The following is a 13,586-nucleotide window of genomic DNA, read 5'->3' as shown; positions in this document are numbered from 1 at the left end:
ATACATAAGCAAGAAACGTATGAAAATGTATGTATAAGAAAACAGCCATTCAAAATCAAGTCAAAACACACAACAGTTCAATCCACATCAGCATGATTTTAATTACAAAAAATCAGAAAAGCATTATGTATAGAACTATCAAACATAGAATGCTGCATTGATACACTTTACATATTAATGCGTGGATTTGAACATCTAAGTATCTTTTTACACCACTTCAGGGAATGTTTTAAAATTCAAGTCTGTCGGCTCTGCCTTGGCTCCCTCTCCACAACAGGTGCTCATTGAATATGGAGTGATGAGACGTCCCCTGTCTCCAGTTTTGGCTTGAGGAGAGGCCCCCCTGACAGTGGTCACACTGTTCCCTTTCATAGCCGACCACCTCCTGCTCTCCTAACTCCGAGGCTTACAGGAAACTGCTGGAGGCCAAATGAAACTGCTCAGTGAATTACATTGTCAGGAGCGCCGCTGTTTGGACAAATTCAAATTATTTTACTGTCAGAGGAAGCAGTGCTTCATCTAAGGACAAAGACTTTAAGTCAGTATCTTGTAGGATGCATGTTCATGGTTGACTTGAATTGAGCTGTGACCCAAGAGGGAAATATCCAACCTCTGAAGCTGTAAAACCATTACTGAACATGTGAAGCGGCTAATCCTCTTAAACTGAGCAACTTTCTAAATGACAGAACGTAAAATGCAAGCTTTAAGAAAAGCCTCAGAATGTAGAAGTAAAACAAGCGGACACAGTGTATCTTATGGCACAAATTAAAATTTCAAAATCACTGATTTTCCAATCTTACTGTCAAACCGATACACAATATTCAGAGGGAAATAAAGATTAAAAAAACAACTCCATCCTTTGGTTGCTTGAAGGCAGCAGTGGTGACAGGTTTATTTCAACTTTGGTCTCTTGTTGCTGCTGCTTGATGAGTCTGCAGCTGCGACAGACTAGAAAAAAAAGAGAGAAGAAATGCTCAGACACGTTCTTATTATAAATCCATCCATCTTTTGTAAAGCAGGGTGACAGAGCGCTGAAGGCAGGGTGAACCCCGGACAGCCAGCGGCAGAGGGTTTCTTACAGTGTTCCCTTGCGCTCTCTTCCTGGTGACTCTCCAGAAATCCTCCATGCGAGTCTGTCTGCTGTGTCCTGCCATTTTGTCCATGTCCCTCTCTTCCTGTCTGTTTTTCCGTGTCTCGCGATACTTCTCCATCCGACGGCGAACCCTCTCCTCCCTGGAATCATGTCAGTAGTTTAGATTTGTTCCTCAGAGATGAAGGTAAGCAGGTGAAAAGCTGGAAGACGCAGCGACGCCGGCATGCCTGTTGTGTTTGGTGCGACAGAGGAAGAACACCAAGGCCTCCTCGTCCGGCTCGGTCCAGGTCAGCTCAGGAGTCGGGACGTGAGGAGTGTCTAGAAAAATCTTCCTCGCTTCTTTGTATTTCCAGAAATGCGGTACAGGGTGAGTCTAAAGCACAACAAATATGAACTGCTTATTCGAGTCTTTGAGTGCAGAGACAGAAAAACTCGACTTCACGATACCTGTCTGTTGACGTGTAAAACCACATTTTCAATGCAGCGGTGCTTCTGGATCAGCTTCAGAGCTTTCTTTGGACCCAAACCAGGTATCTTGTCACAGTAGTCACAGCCCAGCAAGATGCACAGGTCAATGAGCTGACAGGGATCGTTAAAGGGAAAGCAGAATGGAGGCGTTACATTTTATTGGTTCGATGTCATTTCTTGATTTAAATATGAAGTTATTTTAAAGAGGACATTTCATCATTTCCTATATTCAATGCCACAAAAAAAAAAAAAACACTACCATGCTGTAAGTTCATAAACTATCATATAATGAGCTTCGCAGCATGTAATAATTAACACCTGGGAGGAGAAAGCTTCAGACTGCAGTGAATGTTCACTTTGGACCCAGTCTGGACAAAGCTATGTCGGTTTATCACAGATGACATCATGTTCACGTTTTCTACAGACACGTGGAAATCAAAGTACACGGTCCAGTTAAACACACTCCATGCTGCTCGAAACTGTGCTTCATAACTCAAAACACATCAACACACGCAAAACATCAGGATGTGGTTCAACTGCTTCAGAGCAATAAATATTATATAATTGGTTGTTTCCATCTTCAAGTGTCTGCTCACACGTTCACGTTTGTCATTTCTGAGCTACCAGAACACCAAACAAAAATTCAGTCACTGGCTGTGCGAATGAGAACCATTAAGTAAAGAACAACAGCTCTTACCTCCTCATGACTAATTTGAAGTTGTTCCACCAGTTTGGCTAAGGAGTACTCAGTCACATCACTGTGGAAATATAAAGGAATAAAATTATAATCCAAGGCTTCAAGCCAGTCCACTGATCTCCCAGCAAACAGTCTGAAACACAGATCCATCAGCTGACTGACATTTTTTATTTATTACACACAAGCTGAAATATTTCAAGACATTTTATGTTTGTTTTTTTTTACTTTATCGGTTAAGAAAACCAATACGGTAATACAATATCTGAAAAGATTCTAAGATCAGGTCATTTTTCTATTTCGCCATAATATTCACAATTGAAATGTAAAAAATTCCTACGACCTTTTCTTTAAATGTTATGAGTTTAAAAAAAAAAAACATGCAGTGGTGTTTTATTTTTTTCAGCTGCACCCATAAATAGAGTAAAGTGTAACAGAAGCATGAAAAGGAATGAAAGCCCAGAGATCTTACGTGTCTCTGCTGGCATTCAGCCCACGCAGAAGAACACTGGCTCCAAATGGCAGCGTGTCCATGTCCTCCGACGCCACGGCGTCCACAGTGCCGTCTTTCACCAGCTGGGCGCACAGCGCCTCAGCGTCCCCTGGAGCCTGTTGGATAAAAACCAAGTGCACAAGTGTGGGAAGGACGAGGAGACGGTGACACAGAAACATTCATAGAGATATTTAATGACTGTCTCACCTGGATTACAGGCACTCCCATGTGTTTCAGAAGCTGAAGACAGTCCTTGATCTGGGATGATGCTGCAGTGAAAACATGAGATTCAGACACAGTGGTGTATCTTAGGGGTACAATGAGCCTAAAATCAACTAAATATTAGAACTGTGAGTGTACCTGCGCCGGTCCGGTTGTGGGATGTCCAGCCTGCTGCCTCAGCTCGCTTCTCAAGCTGCAGACAGAAATGCGCCTCTGTTCACACAACTGCTGCAGATGTTCCCTCATATGGGATGATAATATAAACTCACTGTTGTGTCTGCATTTGAGTTTGAATAGAATGCTTCTAACACTATTATAACCACAGGAGGAAAAGTTTCAGATGAGCTCCATAGTTCGCGATTGTCTTTATCTAATTATCTGCTATATAGCTGCAGACTGCAGGCTGCTGCTCAGAGGATGATCTTGAGTGAAAAACATGGCTTCTCTTACGACAGCTGTCTTTTCCACAGGAGGCTTTCCATCAATTACAAACACCGGCTTGATGTCATGTTCCAGGAAGGTGAGTGTGCGGTAGAAGAATCCCATCAGGAGGCTGGAGGAAGAAGAAAAAAAAGTCATTATTTCTCATGAATGATTCACTAATAACAACCTGACAGACTGGAAGACTGCTGCTTCTTTGGGAGTTTGTGCAGCTCTGAAGCTGCAGGCTGCCAAGGGTTTGTAACATGATTTTCTGAAGCTGTTCTGGCATTTACCATTTATATATGTATAAATATGAAACTGAGGGGAGGACACAGCAAGGTGACTACTTAAACAACAATGAAGCAGTCTTATTTAAAAGATATTTAGTAAATGCTTTCTGCATTTTCCTGGACACGTAATGTCCCCAAATTGAATAAAAAATACACTATTTAGGGTTCAAATATTTTCTTTAAAAGGTCTCCTTTGGCTCCAGTTCCTTCAGCAGTGGGCTTACCTCAGATGTGGTACTTTAGCCCGGAACTGGTTCACAATAATAGAGGTATCGAGCGCGATCACTTTTTCTGCAGAGATATAACAGTGGCAGCATCAGAAACAAGTGAGGGGTAGTGGCCAGGAGTTCTCCATGATTCCACAAACATGCATCTACACGTCGTGATGCTAAAGTGTGTGAGTTGTGTCTTTGTCTGATTCTGTGTTTACATTGTGATGAAGGATTTACCCTGCCTTCAGGGATGGATGGATGGATGGATGGATGGATGTTCTTTTGGTCATCTGAGACTTGTATCATTGTATGAACCTGCAACTCAAATGTCTCCCCATGTCAACTGACAAAGACTACTGTGATGCTACTGTGATGTCTACAAGAAAATGCAAACATAAAATGTTTTTCATATATCCATTGGAAAAAGCAACAAATATCCTGTAAATTAACTGAGGGAAACATATTACATATTTATTTAGCTTTCACTGTTTTGTGTATAAAATGTGATGCTATGAATTATTTGTCTTTTTTTAATTAATGTCATTATCAGTGATTCTGTGAAATCTTGAACATTAGTCTTCCTCTGTCACGTGCGGCTTGTAAACAAGTGGAAACACAAAGCAGGAAGTGTTAAAGTCCCACTGCATCCATAGGTCATTAAAGAGTAAAGAGGTGTATTCTCTGTTTCAAAAGCTTTTGTTTGACTGATGTTCATCAAGTTCCTGAGTCTTCCGGGCATTAAATCTGGTCTTGTTACGTTAAATGCGGACTGATTGTCGCTTTTAGCTTTTAGCCAGATGACTGCATGCTAGCATTAGCGGCTAGCAGTCTGTCTCAGCTGCCAGAGAGGCAGAGAAGGATCTAGAGAGAAAGTTGCTCTACAGGATGAGTTACCTGAATAATCACTGATGTCTCTGTGGGAAACAGCTCCAGGAGCTTCTGCTCGGATTAAATCAGCCAGTTTAGTGATCCCCATCGTGTCGCCCCCGGCACCACTGTTTATCCTACAGCCTAACCCCACATCCAGGACAGGACGACAGGATATAACCAGAGAAAAGAGACGCGTGACTGAATGTCAACCTAAAAGCTGTATTTCTCTCTAAATACACCCCAATCTAATGAGCAGATCCAATCAAATGACACATCTCTGAATCTACGTCCACTGCAGGAAACTTTCCTTTGTGTGGAGGATCTGATGGAGCAGCAGAGGGCAGCAAAGTGTTCTGGAGAAATGAGCACAGTTTATTACAGCAGAACTATTTACAATGAATGACATGATATATTACAAAGTAACCTAAAACTCCAGCTTCCTTCAAGTGGTCGTGTGGGAACACTGCCAAACAGAGGAAACAGCCACTGCATGATATACATACTTCTTCTTCATTGTTCAAAAAAAAATAATGGCATTAATATTTCATCTATCACACACAGTTGGACACACATTGGCTTCAGCCTTTAGAGTAAGATGTATGAAAACATGTAGTCCATGCTTTGAACAGCCTTTCATCCCCTACCAGTACTACAGTGTGACCACTTCATTATGCTTTTAGGGAAATCCCAGAACAATGGACCTTTTAGACGTACAAAAATACCATTAAACACAAAATGTTTTTCCATGTTGATCCAGTTCATGGAACAAGTGCTCCGGGTAAAGGACAACACAAGATGCATCCCAAAGGATGAGGTTATGGCATTTATAGTTATCATAGTTTGACACTTTAAGAATGATAGTTTATGACCAGACTGATGAACCTCAACAAACAAAAACACGTCAGGTCAGAGATTTGGTCCTGTCGAAACGACTCCAAGCTTGGTCTGCATTCCCAAAACATCTGTCCCTGAAGGCCATCCTTGTTTACCTAAACAGAGTATTTTATGTAGCTTTTCCAGACAAATAAAGGGAAAAAATCAGTGCAACATGAGAATTGATAAGACCTAAAAGATGAAATCAGTAATATTCTAATTAGCTCTTTGGTTACAAGACCCACAATATGAGTTAGGGTGAATAATCTCAGCCAATTGTTGCCAGGTAATACATTAACATTGTGTATGCTCAGTAAAATGCTTCTTTTAATGAAAAAAATATATATATGGAAGCAATATCTGCCAAGGAGAGAAAGTTAAGATGACAGACTGAATGGAAGGTATTTTGATCTAATAGGCTTGTTGATGTAACAAAATAAACCAAGTAGAAAACATCCAGCTGAGACAGGAGCGTCGTTCCCATCCTGCCACACTACGGCACTGCAAAGAGTCACAACTACCAATACTTTTTAACAAGAGGAACTGTTGGTCCCAATTTGTCCACAACTGCAGTAAAATTTTTCAGAGAAGGCACGCTAGCTTTTTTTAACATTTTATTTTATTTAATAAATTTGTAATATGGGTTATCGATAAAGTGCCATGAATGCAAATATTTTCTCAGCTTCGTTCTTGTTTGCACGGAAACAATGAGAAATTTTGAAACTGATATTAATAAGCTCGATATTAATAGAATGTGAACGAAAAATTAGTTTGACACTCCTGAGTCACAGCATCACAGGAGTGAGAAACAAGAACGATTCACTGGATTTTCATTAACTTTATTCCTAAACTGAGCGCTGTTGCTGTGGGCTTGGCCTGCAGGTATGGAACTCTCAAACTGGATGTCTTCACTGAACCGGCAGTAGGAACATGGAGTGTTTTGACTAAAGATTTCCCAGAGGCCGATGCAGACTTTTATGATCAACAACAATTACTGATTACACCTTTAACAAGGACTCGCTTTAGGTTCAAGTGTTTTGGGAAACGTGGTCTTGATCCTATTCAGCGACGAAACCAGATCCAGGTGTTGACCAGCCAGAACGCCACTGTGGCAGAATACAGGAACATCTCTCGCTTCGCGCGCTCTTTGTTCTCTTCTTCCAGCAGCTGCAGGCGACGGTTCAGCTTCACAATCTGAATCAACACAGCAGAGAACCTCCTCTTCAGCAGGTGTAAACATGCGGCGCGGTCACTGTGCGGTTAGCAGCTTGTCATTTGGTCCCGAGGGGCATGTGGAACATGTTACCTGCCGTCGCAGTGAGGAGGCGTCGACCAATCCAGACTCATCAACGTTCATGTCCAGAGACAGGTCCAGGTGTGTCCTGTGCAAAATAAATCCGTCTTCATTCAGACTAATGACAACATTTGAATTTGTACACAGATTCAAAAACTACAGAGAACGGAACATTTGCTATCTGTTCAAATATGAAGAAGCATGTGTTTAAAAGGGAAATGACGTTCAGATATCCCTACCCACTTCAAAGTTTTGGAATGTATTTATTTTATCGATTCTGAGAAACATTTTATGTACCAGGATCTGTGAATTCTGAGAATTCACCATTGAACTCAAGTCAGTTCACCTGCGGTGGCTGTCATCCAGGAGTTCCAGGACCTGCTGGTACGCACGGCGCGTCGTAGACTGGATGTAAGACAGGAACCCGGCGGCGGTGTACAGGTTGATGTTGGCGTCCTCGGGGGAGCAGAGCGGGGGACACAGGCGGACGGGAGGGGCAGAAGGGGAGGGAGAGACACTGGGGGAAAACATACATGAAGGACTATTAGCAAAGAAACTATTTGAAGCTGAACAGACGAAGCAGTGTTGCACAGTAACAGACGTCCCAGACGCGGCTGCGGTCTCACCTGATATCGCCTCTGTTGACCTGGCTGCTGTGACGGCCAGAGATGTGCTCGCTGGCACTGCGTTCCCTCCGGGAGCGAGCGGGAAAGGCGCCCTGTCATTGGGACGGAGGTTAAAATATGAGGCTCAGGTTCCATGTTCAAGGTTATCACGTCGTTCGCTGGCAGCACATTAGAACTCAATCAGTTAGTCGCAACGAGTTTATCCAACCTGATTAAAACTAGTCGACAGAAGCTGCGTTCACGTCGACACTTTTTCATCAAACTGACTCAGAGATCAGCCTGTCCCTTGCATACTAAAAAAAGTGAGCAAGTGGCTGTCTTTATATGCACCAAGGACATCTTTCCACTCAGTGAATCAATCCCATGATGCCATGCACTGTGATGTTAGCCAATTGTGACACGCCGACATAATTACACGCCGAGCTTTACCAAGGCTGGAGTCAGTAATGACGACAGATTTGTCAGCCGGACTAATCGAGCATGTCTCTCTTTTAAAACATTGACAGAATCGTGTTTTGTCTCAGCTATCTTTCTCTAAGCAACATTACATAACGTACGATTCCAACAGTAGGAAATGCTCTGCTGCACCGCACCACACCACCTTCTCTGGTCGCAATTTCAAAGATAATCTAATCCAATCGTGTTTACATGATACAATTTAAAGTGAATCAGCATTTAATCTGACTACTTATCATCCATGTTACATTGAATACTGTTGGTGTCGTCTATTTTAAATAGATATCACCGGAATATAATTAAAGGAAAAACAGTAATAGGGCAGTAGAACATTTTGTTATTGTACTATATTGAGATTTCAGTCACATGTGGAGAATAACAGGAAAATAGTCATGAATTAGTTGATAAGAAAATCAAAATCCCAGAAATAAATAAAAAATGCTCAACATTCAAGCCAAAATAGCATTCTAGATATTTTGAATCTCACTCTCGTAAACAGAGCATCATTAATAACATAATCTGAGAACTCCATAATATGAAGAGATCTTCCATACAGGTATGACACATCTTTATCTACTTGTGATCCACAGCACAGAATGAAGTCAGGCATTAATCCAATAACTCTGCTTAACAACAACCACAGTGTGACAAAGTTTCTCCTTGAAATTACTGTTTAAGATTCAGCTTTGTTGTCATTCTTAAGCAAATGTGAAAGAATGATTTCTCCAGTCTTGGTGAAGACAATCACATAATTAAGTAAAATATAGAATAAGATGTTATTGAGAAATAGAACATTATGTACAAAACAGTAGACATAAAGCATAAACGTAGCAGTTTGTAGCAGATCACACAGTAAACAGAATAAATAACTTCAAGTATTGCTTCCAGCAGCATTAGCAGCAAGTGTTTTAAGCTCATGTGACTATTACTGTGTATATCTAGTGGAACCACTTCGATATCTGAACTGAGGAATTTGACTGTGAGGCATAAACAAATGCATAACTCGATTGTCCACTAAAATGTAAAGAACTGAAAAGTACTTTTAGTTATCAGCTTCAATAGAGAGGGAGGAGGCACATGTAACACAAAACCCATGTAGGATCTACTGTAGTGGTTCAGCAAAGGTAAACATTACTGGAGGAGCCAGCAGGAGAAAGCTGAATCTGGAGACTGTGAAACTATAAGGGAAATCCGATCTCTTTTTTTCAGGCCTCACTCCAAAGCCAAGCCTTCTAAACACTTATGGACAGAGTCCAACTTCAGAAAGAGGTAGATTCAGGAGGAGCGGAGAGCGGCGCACTGTCAACAGCACATGTAAAAGAATTACATTGAAAAAGAAGAGCAGGAGGGAGTAGAGGGAGTCCCTGGAGCTCACCTACCATTTGACTGGGATTGTTCTGTGTGTTGGCAGTTTGCTCGGTTTCCAGGGAGTCCAGCGGCTGCTCTGTCAGGGTGAGGACCCGCGGCGGGGCCTTCATGGCCAGGAGATCCACCGGAGGAATGGACTGGATCAAATCCAAGTCTCTGGGACGAGTGAAGCGAGGGTCTCCGTCTTCACCTGCAGACAAAGACAGGAAGAAATGCTTGCATCCAGACCTCATTTATTGCCTGTACGCACTAATCTATATTCATGAGTTCAACATTTTCTGAAACATTTGTATCATTTGGTTTGATTTGTGAAGCCTTACTGGTTCAGGCACGTGAAGAAGTGACAAGGATGATAATCCAGACATGCAGCCCGCCTGTTGTGCTCACCTGCAACAACGATGCGTTCAGGAACCTGCATCAGAGTGGTGTGAGGAAGCAGAGGGTCCTGAAGTGGCATGGATCCTGCTTGGTCTCTCTCCGAGGACACCTTGAGGGTCTCGGGGATTCGCATGCGCTGGCTGATGCCCTCTGTGTATTCCAGCTCATAATGAATTCGGTTGATCTCAGCCACCTCTGCGGGTGGGGAGGTGAACGTTGGCCCACTCATCCAGCCTGCAAACATCAAGCAGACAGAAATATAACAACAAACACAGTACAGAACACTTCACAGACAAAATGATAAGAATGCTGTAAAGCAGGTGTCGGCGCTGTCTTTCAGAGAACAAAGGAAATCTTAAAAGGCACAATTTATTTACCCAAAAATATGCAATGCCTCAAATTTGATGAAATTACAAATTGATTTTTAGGCACAAGGTGAATTTTAGCCAATTTTCTGTTGTCCCGTAAAATGCAATGTAGACAAGACGAAGGTAGCATTTTTAAAAATTCAGTCAGTTTTTCACAGCTAAACATAACAGATCAGAAAATACCAAATGCACTAACACTTTGAGCCAGATGATGTTACAGTAGGAAGCTTTTCAAATCAGAAACATTTGGAAATCATGAAATTGCTTCATCTTGAACAGCAACACATGAATTAGGCTTACACTTTAAATGTTCTTCAGTAGTCACACTGTTTAAGAACTGCAATACTCAACTCTACATTATTTTTTCAGGCTTATTGCAAGCTGTACTTGAGGGAGAAAAAAGAAAGTGAAACATTTTTAGATTTCACTGTATATTAGCACAATAAATTCCCACAAAAAATATTTTTTAAGGGAGATGTAAACACACACACACAAACTTTTCAGCCCAGGTCGGCAACGGTTGTCACCAAAAGAATTTAAATATGGTGAATGTTGACTGTTATGGAAATGGAAAACCAGTGCTATTACTGCATGAACGACAAAAAGAAAAGGTGAATATAATTTGGTGAGACAATCTTACAGAATCTATGGAATCCTTACTGGCTTCAGTAGTAGTTCTACTGCTACTCACAGCAATTAGCACAACCATTCCATAATAATCCCTTGATGGAGTTTACATGTTATCCCAGTGTGTGCACTTTTTTCCTTCAAGTACTCTGGTTTTCTGCAACAGCCAAAAAAAAAAACAAAACAAAAAAAGGCATTTGTGGTAAATTATTGTTACTAAATTGCCTTTTATGTTTCATAATTGTCTCTTTGTGTTTGGCCTGAGATGGACTGGTGGCCTGTCCTGTCTTCATCCTAAATCAAATGGGGTCAACTGGAGCACACAAAAATACTCAGCTGGATGAAGCAATATAAAAGATGAACGTCTAGACAGAGTGCTGCAACTGCTTTATTGTGATGATGCGCATAAATATTAAACAGCATCACTCAGTGATTATTATATCAAACGGTCCTTTGCAGTCAGCGCCTTCTTCCTGATAGAAAACACAACATCAAGTGATCTCAGTCCACAGTAACACGTTATAGAGGAAATATGTTTCCTCGCACGATGTCCCACATTAGGAAAACATGTCAAGTAAATAATAGTCAGAGGGGAGAGCCGAATTATCTGACTGAACACCTGCTCCAAAAATCGCGCATGTACGATCCACGCAGCATTTATCAGTGGATATAATCAAAAATGCATTTCATCCTCGTTAACAAGCTCAGCAAACCACACAGCCTGAAGCACGACCTGGGTGAAAATACAGGCAGGTAGAGGAACCGTGGAGCGCGCGCCAGAGAGGGCTAATAAATAATGTATTAAAAATATATCACTTCGCCTTGTTCTGCATGGCATTACATAACACTGGCATGAGGCAGAGCTGTTGCTGGCACACCACTTCAATGTCACTGAATAAAACCATGTAAGACGCCATGTCTGTCAGTATGTTAGCTCGTGCCGCGCTCATGTAAGTGTACGTCCTCCGACACGCGCTTTGATGTTATCTTCGTGCAGCGCGCTAGCTTGACGCTGCTACACCTACGTGCCGTAACAGGCTGGCTAACCGGGGGCTGGACTGACACTTACCGTTGCGAATGTAGTAGCGAGGTTTAAGCTGACATGACACGCTGTTCGACAAGAGATATAAAAAGCTTTCGCCGGGACCGACCACGAGCAGCACCGACAGTCACGCCGCCTCCAGCTACCGTGTGTGACGAGCCGTCAACAGCCGCCCGGTATGGCCGCTGGGGCGGAGCTTGAGAGGCACGCGGTCGAAGCTGGGCACCGCATCGGCAGGTGGCAGCTGGGTTATAAAACGAGCGTACATACGCTCAAGGAGTAGGCTGTTATATAAAAAGAAAATCAAAGCTATGTATTTGTGCTGTCAATATAATATATATTATTCCATATAAATAAAAGTGTTTGATCACATTTGAACTGAAATAAATAACAATTAAAAGGGTAACGTATAAATTCCTGAGCTCTGTATTGGCGCATGTTTAAGTTTAGTTCATTTCTAAATATACAGGCTTGATTATTGGTGTGCCATCAAGGTTTTGATCCCCTCATCATCCCTAAGAAATTGATCATAAGAATTGTTCAGAGATGCATCTTCACCTACGCATCTGTTTTTACACATACTTGAAAGATTTTGCATGCACAGTGGTATTTCTAGTGTACATGCTGATAGTGCAACATTTTTTCAAATTTAAACATTAACAGAGTACAGGACAGTCTTGGATCTATTGTAGATTAAATTGAGGGCTTTTCATCTGATTCCTTCATTTCTCTGTGGTTACAAATTGAATAGAATAGAATAGAGTAGATTGCATTTATTGTCATCATACATGTGGCAAAATTTAAAAACAACCCTTTGGTTGCAACAGAAAGATAAAACAGGAAAAGAAATAAGAATAAGTAATAAAAAAATATGTACACACAGAGCAGCAAAAATACAAGGGGGCGTATAAAAGGTACAAATGTAAAGGTGTGCCGATGTACAGCAGAGAGCCCGGTAGCAGCAATAGGACAACAATATATTCCACAGAGAAATATATGTATAGTACACTGTACGGTTGAGAAATACATGTATGTACATCTATGCAGAAATATTTACATCGACAGTGGACAGTTTAACAGAGTACTGTGTTCAGTACTCTGATTGCACTGGAGTAGAAGGACCTGGTGAATCTGGAAGTGTGGGCCTAAAGGACCTGTGCTTCCTCCCTGAGGACAGCGGTGAGAACAGGCTGTGTCCGGGGTGTGAACTGTCACAGGCGATGCTTGTGGCCCTGCGCAGACATCTGGTGTTGTAGAGTCTGCCAGAGAGGACAGCTGCACTCCTATGATGCTCTGAGCTGACTTCCTGACTCTACCCAGAGCCTTCCTGTCAGCCTGAGAGCTGCTCAGGAACCACACCAAGATGTTGAGGGTGAGAATGCTCTCTACAGAACACCTATAGAAGGACAGCAGCAGGTCCTGGGACACGTTGACCTTTCTCAGTGACCTCAAAAAGTACAGGCGCTGGTGTGCCTTTTTCACAAGGGCATTGGTGTTGGTGCCCCATGTAAGGTCTTGTGAAAGGTGATGTATGTGGATGCTCTCTGTGACCATGCAAAATTTGTTAGGTATTTATCTCAAAAGACTCTTCAACTTATAAAGCATACAATTCAATTGTGCTGAAGGATCAGGCTCAAACACACAAATGACACTTTGCAATTGAAAAAAAATGTTTTCATTAATTTACTGAAAGACATATATTGTTGGGTCCTAGATCTCAGGTATAGAAGGCGAGAACAGGTAGCTCATCCATTAGAGGCAGGCACAGACATACTCTCTTAATAACGCC

At 41.9% G+C, this 13,586-nt stretch overlaps 2 protein-coding genes across 3 annotated transcripts; both read right to left on the bottom strand.

Moving 5' to 3' along the window:
- Nucleotides 1-86: 86 nt before the first annotated feature.
- Nucleotides 87-5,061, bottom strand: LOC115404863 (probable flap endonuclease 1 homolog). 2 transcript variants are annotated; one of them, XM_030114201.1, is made up of 11 exons: nt 4,790-5,061; nt 3,908-3,974; nt 3,421-3,523; nt 3,109-3,163; nt 2,956-3,017; nt 2,728-2,864; nt 2,259-2,319; nt 1,541-1,672; nt 1,321-1,466; nt 1,080-1,233; nt 87-948 (listed from the first exon to the last, which is right to left on the bottom strand). In XM_030114201.1, the coding sequence occupies exons 1-11, from the start codon at nt 4,869-4,871 to the stop codon at nt 892-894; spliced, it is 1,056 nt and encodes a 351-aa protein (XP_029970061.1). In that variant the 5' UTR covers nt 4,872-5,061; the 3' UTR covers nt 87-891. The 2 variants fall into 2 exon arrangements, with proteins under 2 accessions (XP_029970061.1, XP_029970062.1); XM_030114202.1 differs by lacking the exon at nt 3,908-3,974 and having other exon boundaries at nt 4,790-5,060.
- A 55-nt stretch (nt 5,062-5,116) lies between these two features.
- On the bottom strand, nt 5,117-11,968 carry LOC115404864 (mitochondrial fission factor homolog A-like). Its single transcript, XM_030114203.1, has 7 exons — nt 11,825-11,968; nt 9,770-9,994; nt 9,394-9,572; nt 7,559-7,650; nt 7,279-7,449; nt 6,945-7,020; nt 5,117-6,832 (listed from the first exon to the last, which is right to left on the bottom strand). The coding sequence occupies exons 2-7, from the start codon at nt 9,987-9,989 to the stop codon at nt 6,701-6,703; spliced, it is 870 nt and encodes a 289-aa protein (XP_029970063.1). The 5' UTR covers nt 9,990-9,994; nt 11,825-11,968; the 3' UTR covers nt 5,117-6,700.
- Nucleotides 11,969-13,586: the final 1,618 nt, after the last annotated feature.

This window comes from Salarias fasciatus, chromosome 18, assembly GCF_902148845.1.
Source record: "Salarias fasciatus chromosome 18, fSalaFa1.1, whole genome shotgun sequence".
NCBI classification, from domain to species: Eukaryota; Metazoa; Chordata; class Actinopteri; order Blenniiformes; family Blenniidae; genus Salarias; species Salarias fasciatus.
This window is presented reverse-complemented; position numbering and strand designations above follow the sequence as displayed.

Bases quoted from the DNA above. Each gene is read 5' to 3' on its own strand.
- LOC115404863 (XM_030114201.1), bottom strand. From the start codon at position 4,871: ATGGGGATCACTAAACTGGCTGATTTAATCCGAGCAGAAGCTCCTGGA. The intron at 3,018-3,108 runs GTACACTCACAG...TTTTCACTGCAG, and splicing joins CCACAACCGGACCGGCGCAG to CATCATCCCAGATCAAGGAC. The intron at 1,673-2,258 runs GTAAGAGCTGTT...GATCCCTGTCAG, and splicing joins TTCAAATTAGTCATGAGGAG to CTCATTGACCTGTGCATCTT.
- LOC115404864 (XM_030114203.1), bottom strand. From the start codon at position 9,989: ATGAGTGGGCCAACGTTCACCTCCCCACCCGCAGAGGTGGCTGAGATC. The intron at 7,450-7,558 runs GTGAGACCGCAG...GTTTTCCCCCAG, and splicing joins GTCAACAGAGGCGATATCAG to TGTCTCTCCCTCCCCTTCTG. The intron at 7,021-7,278 runs GTGAACTGACTT...TATTTTGCACAG, and splicing joins CTGGATGACAGCCACCGCAG to GACACACCTGGACCTGTCTC.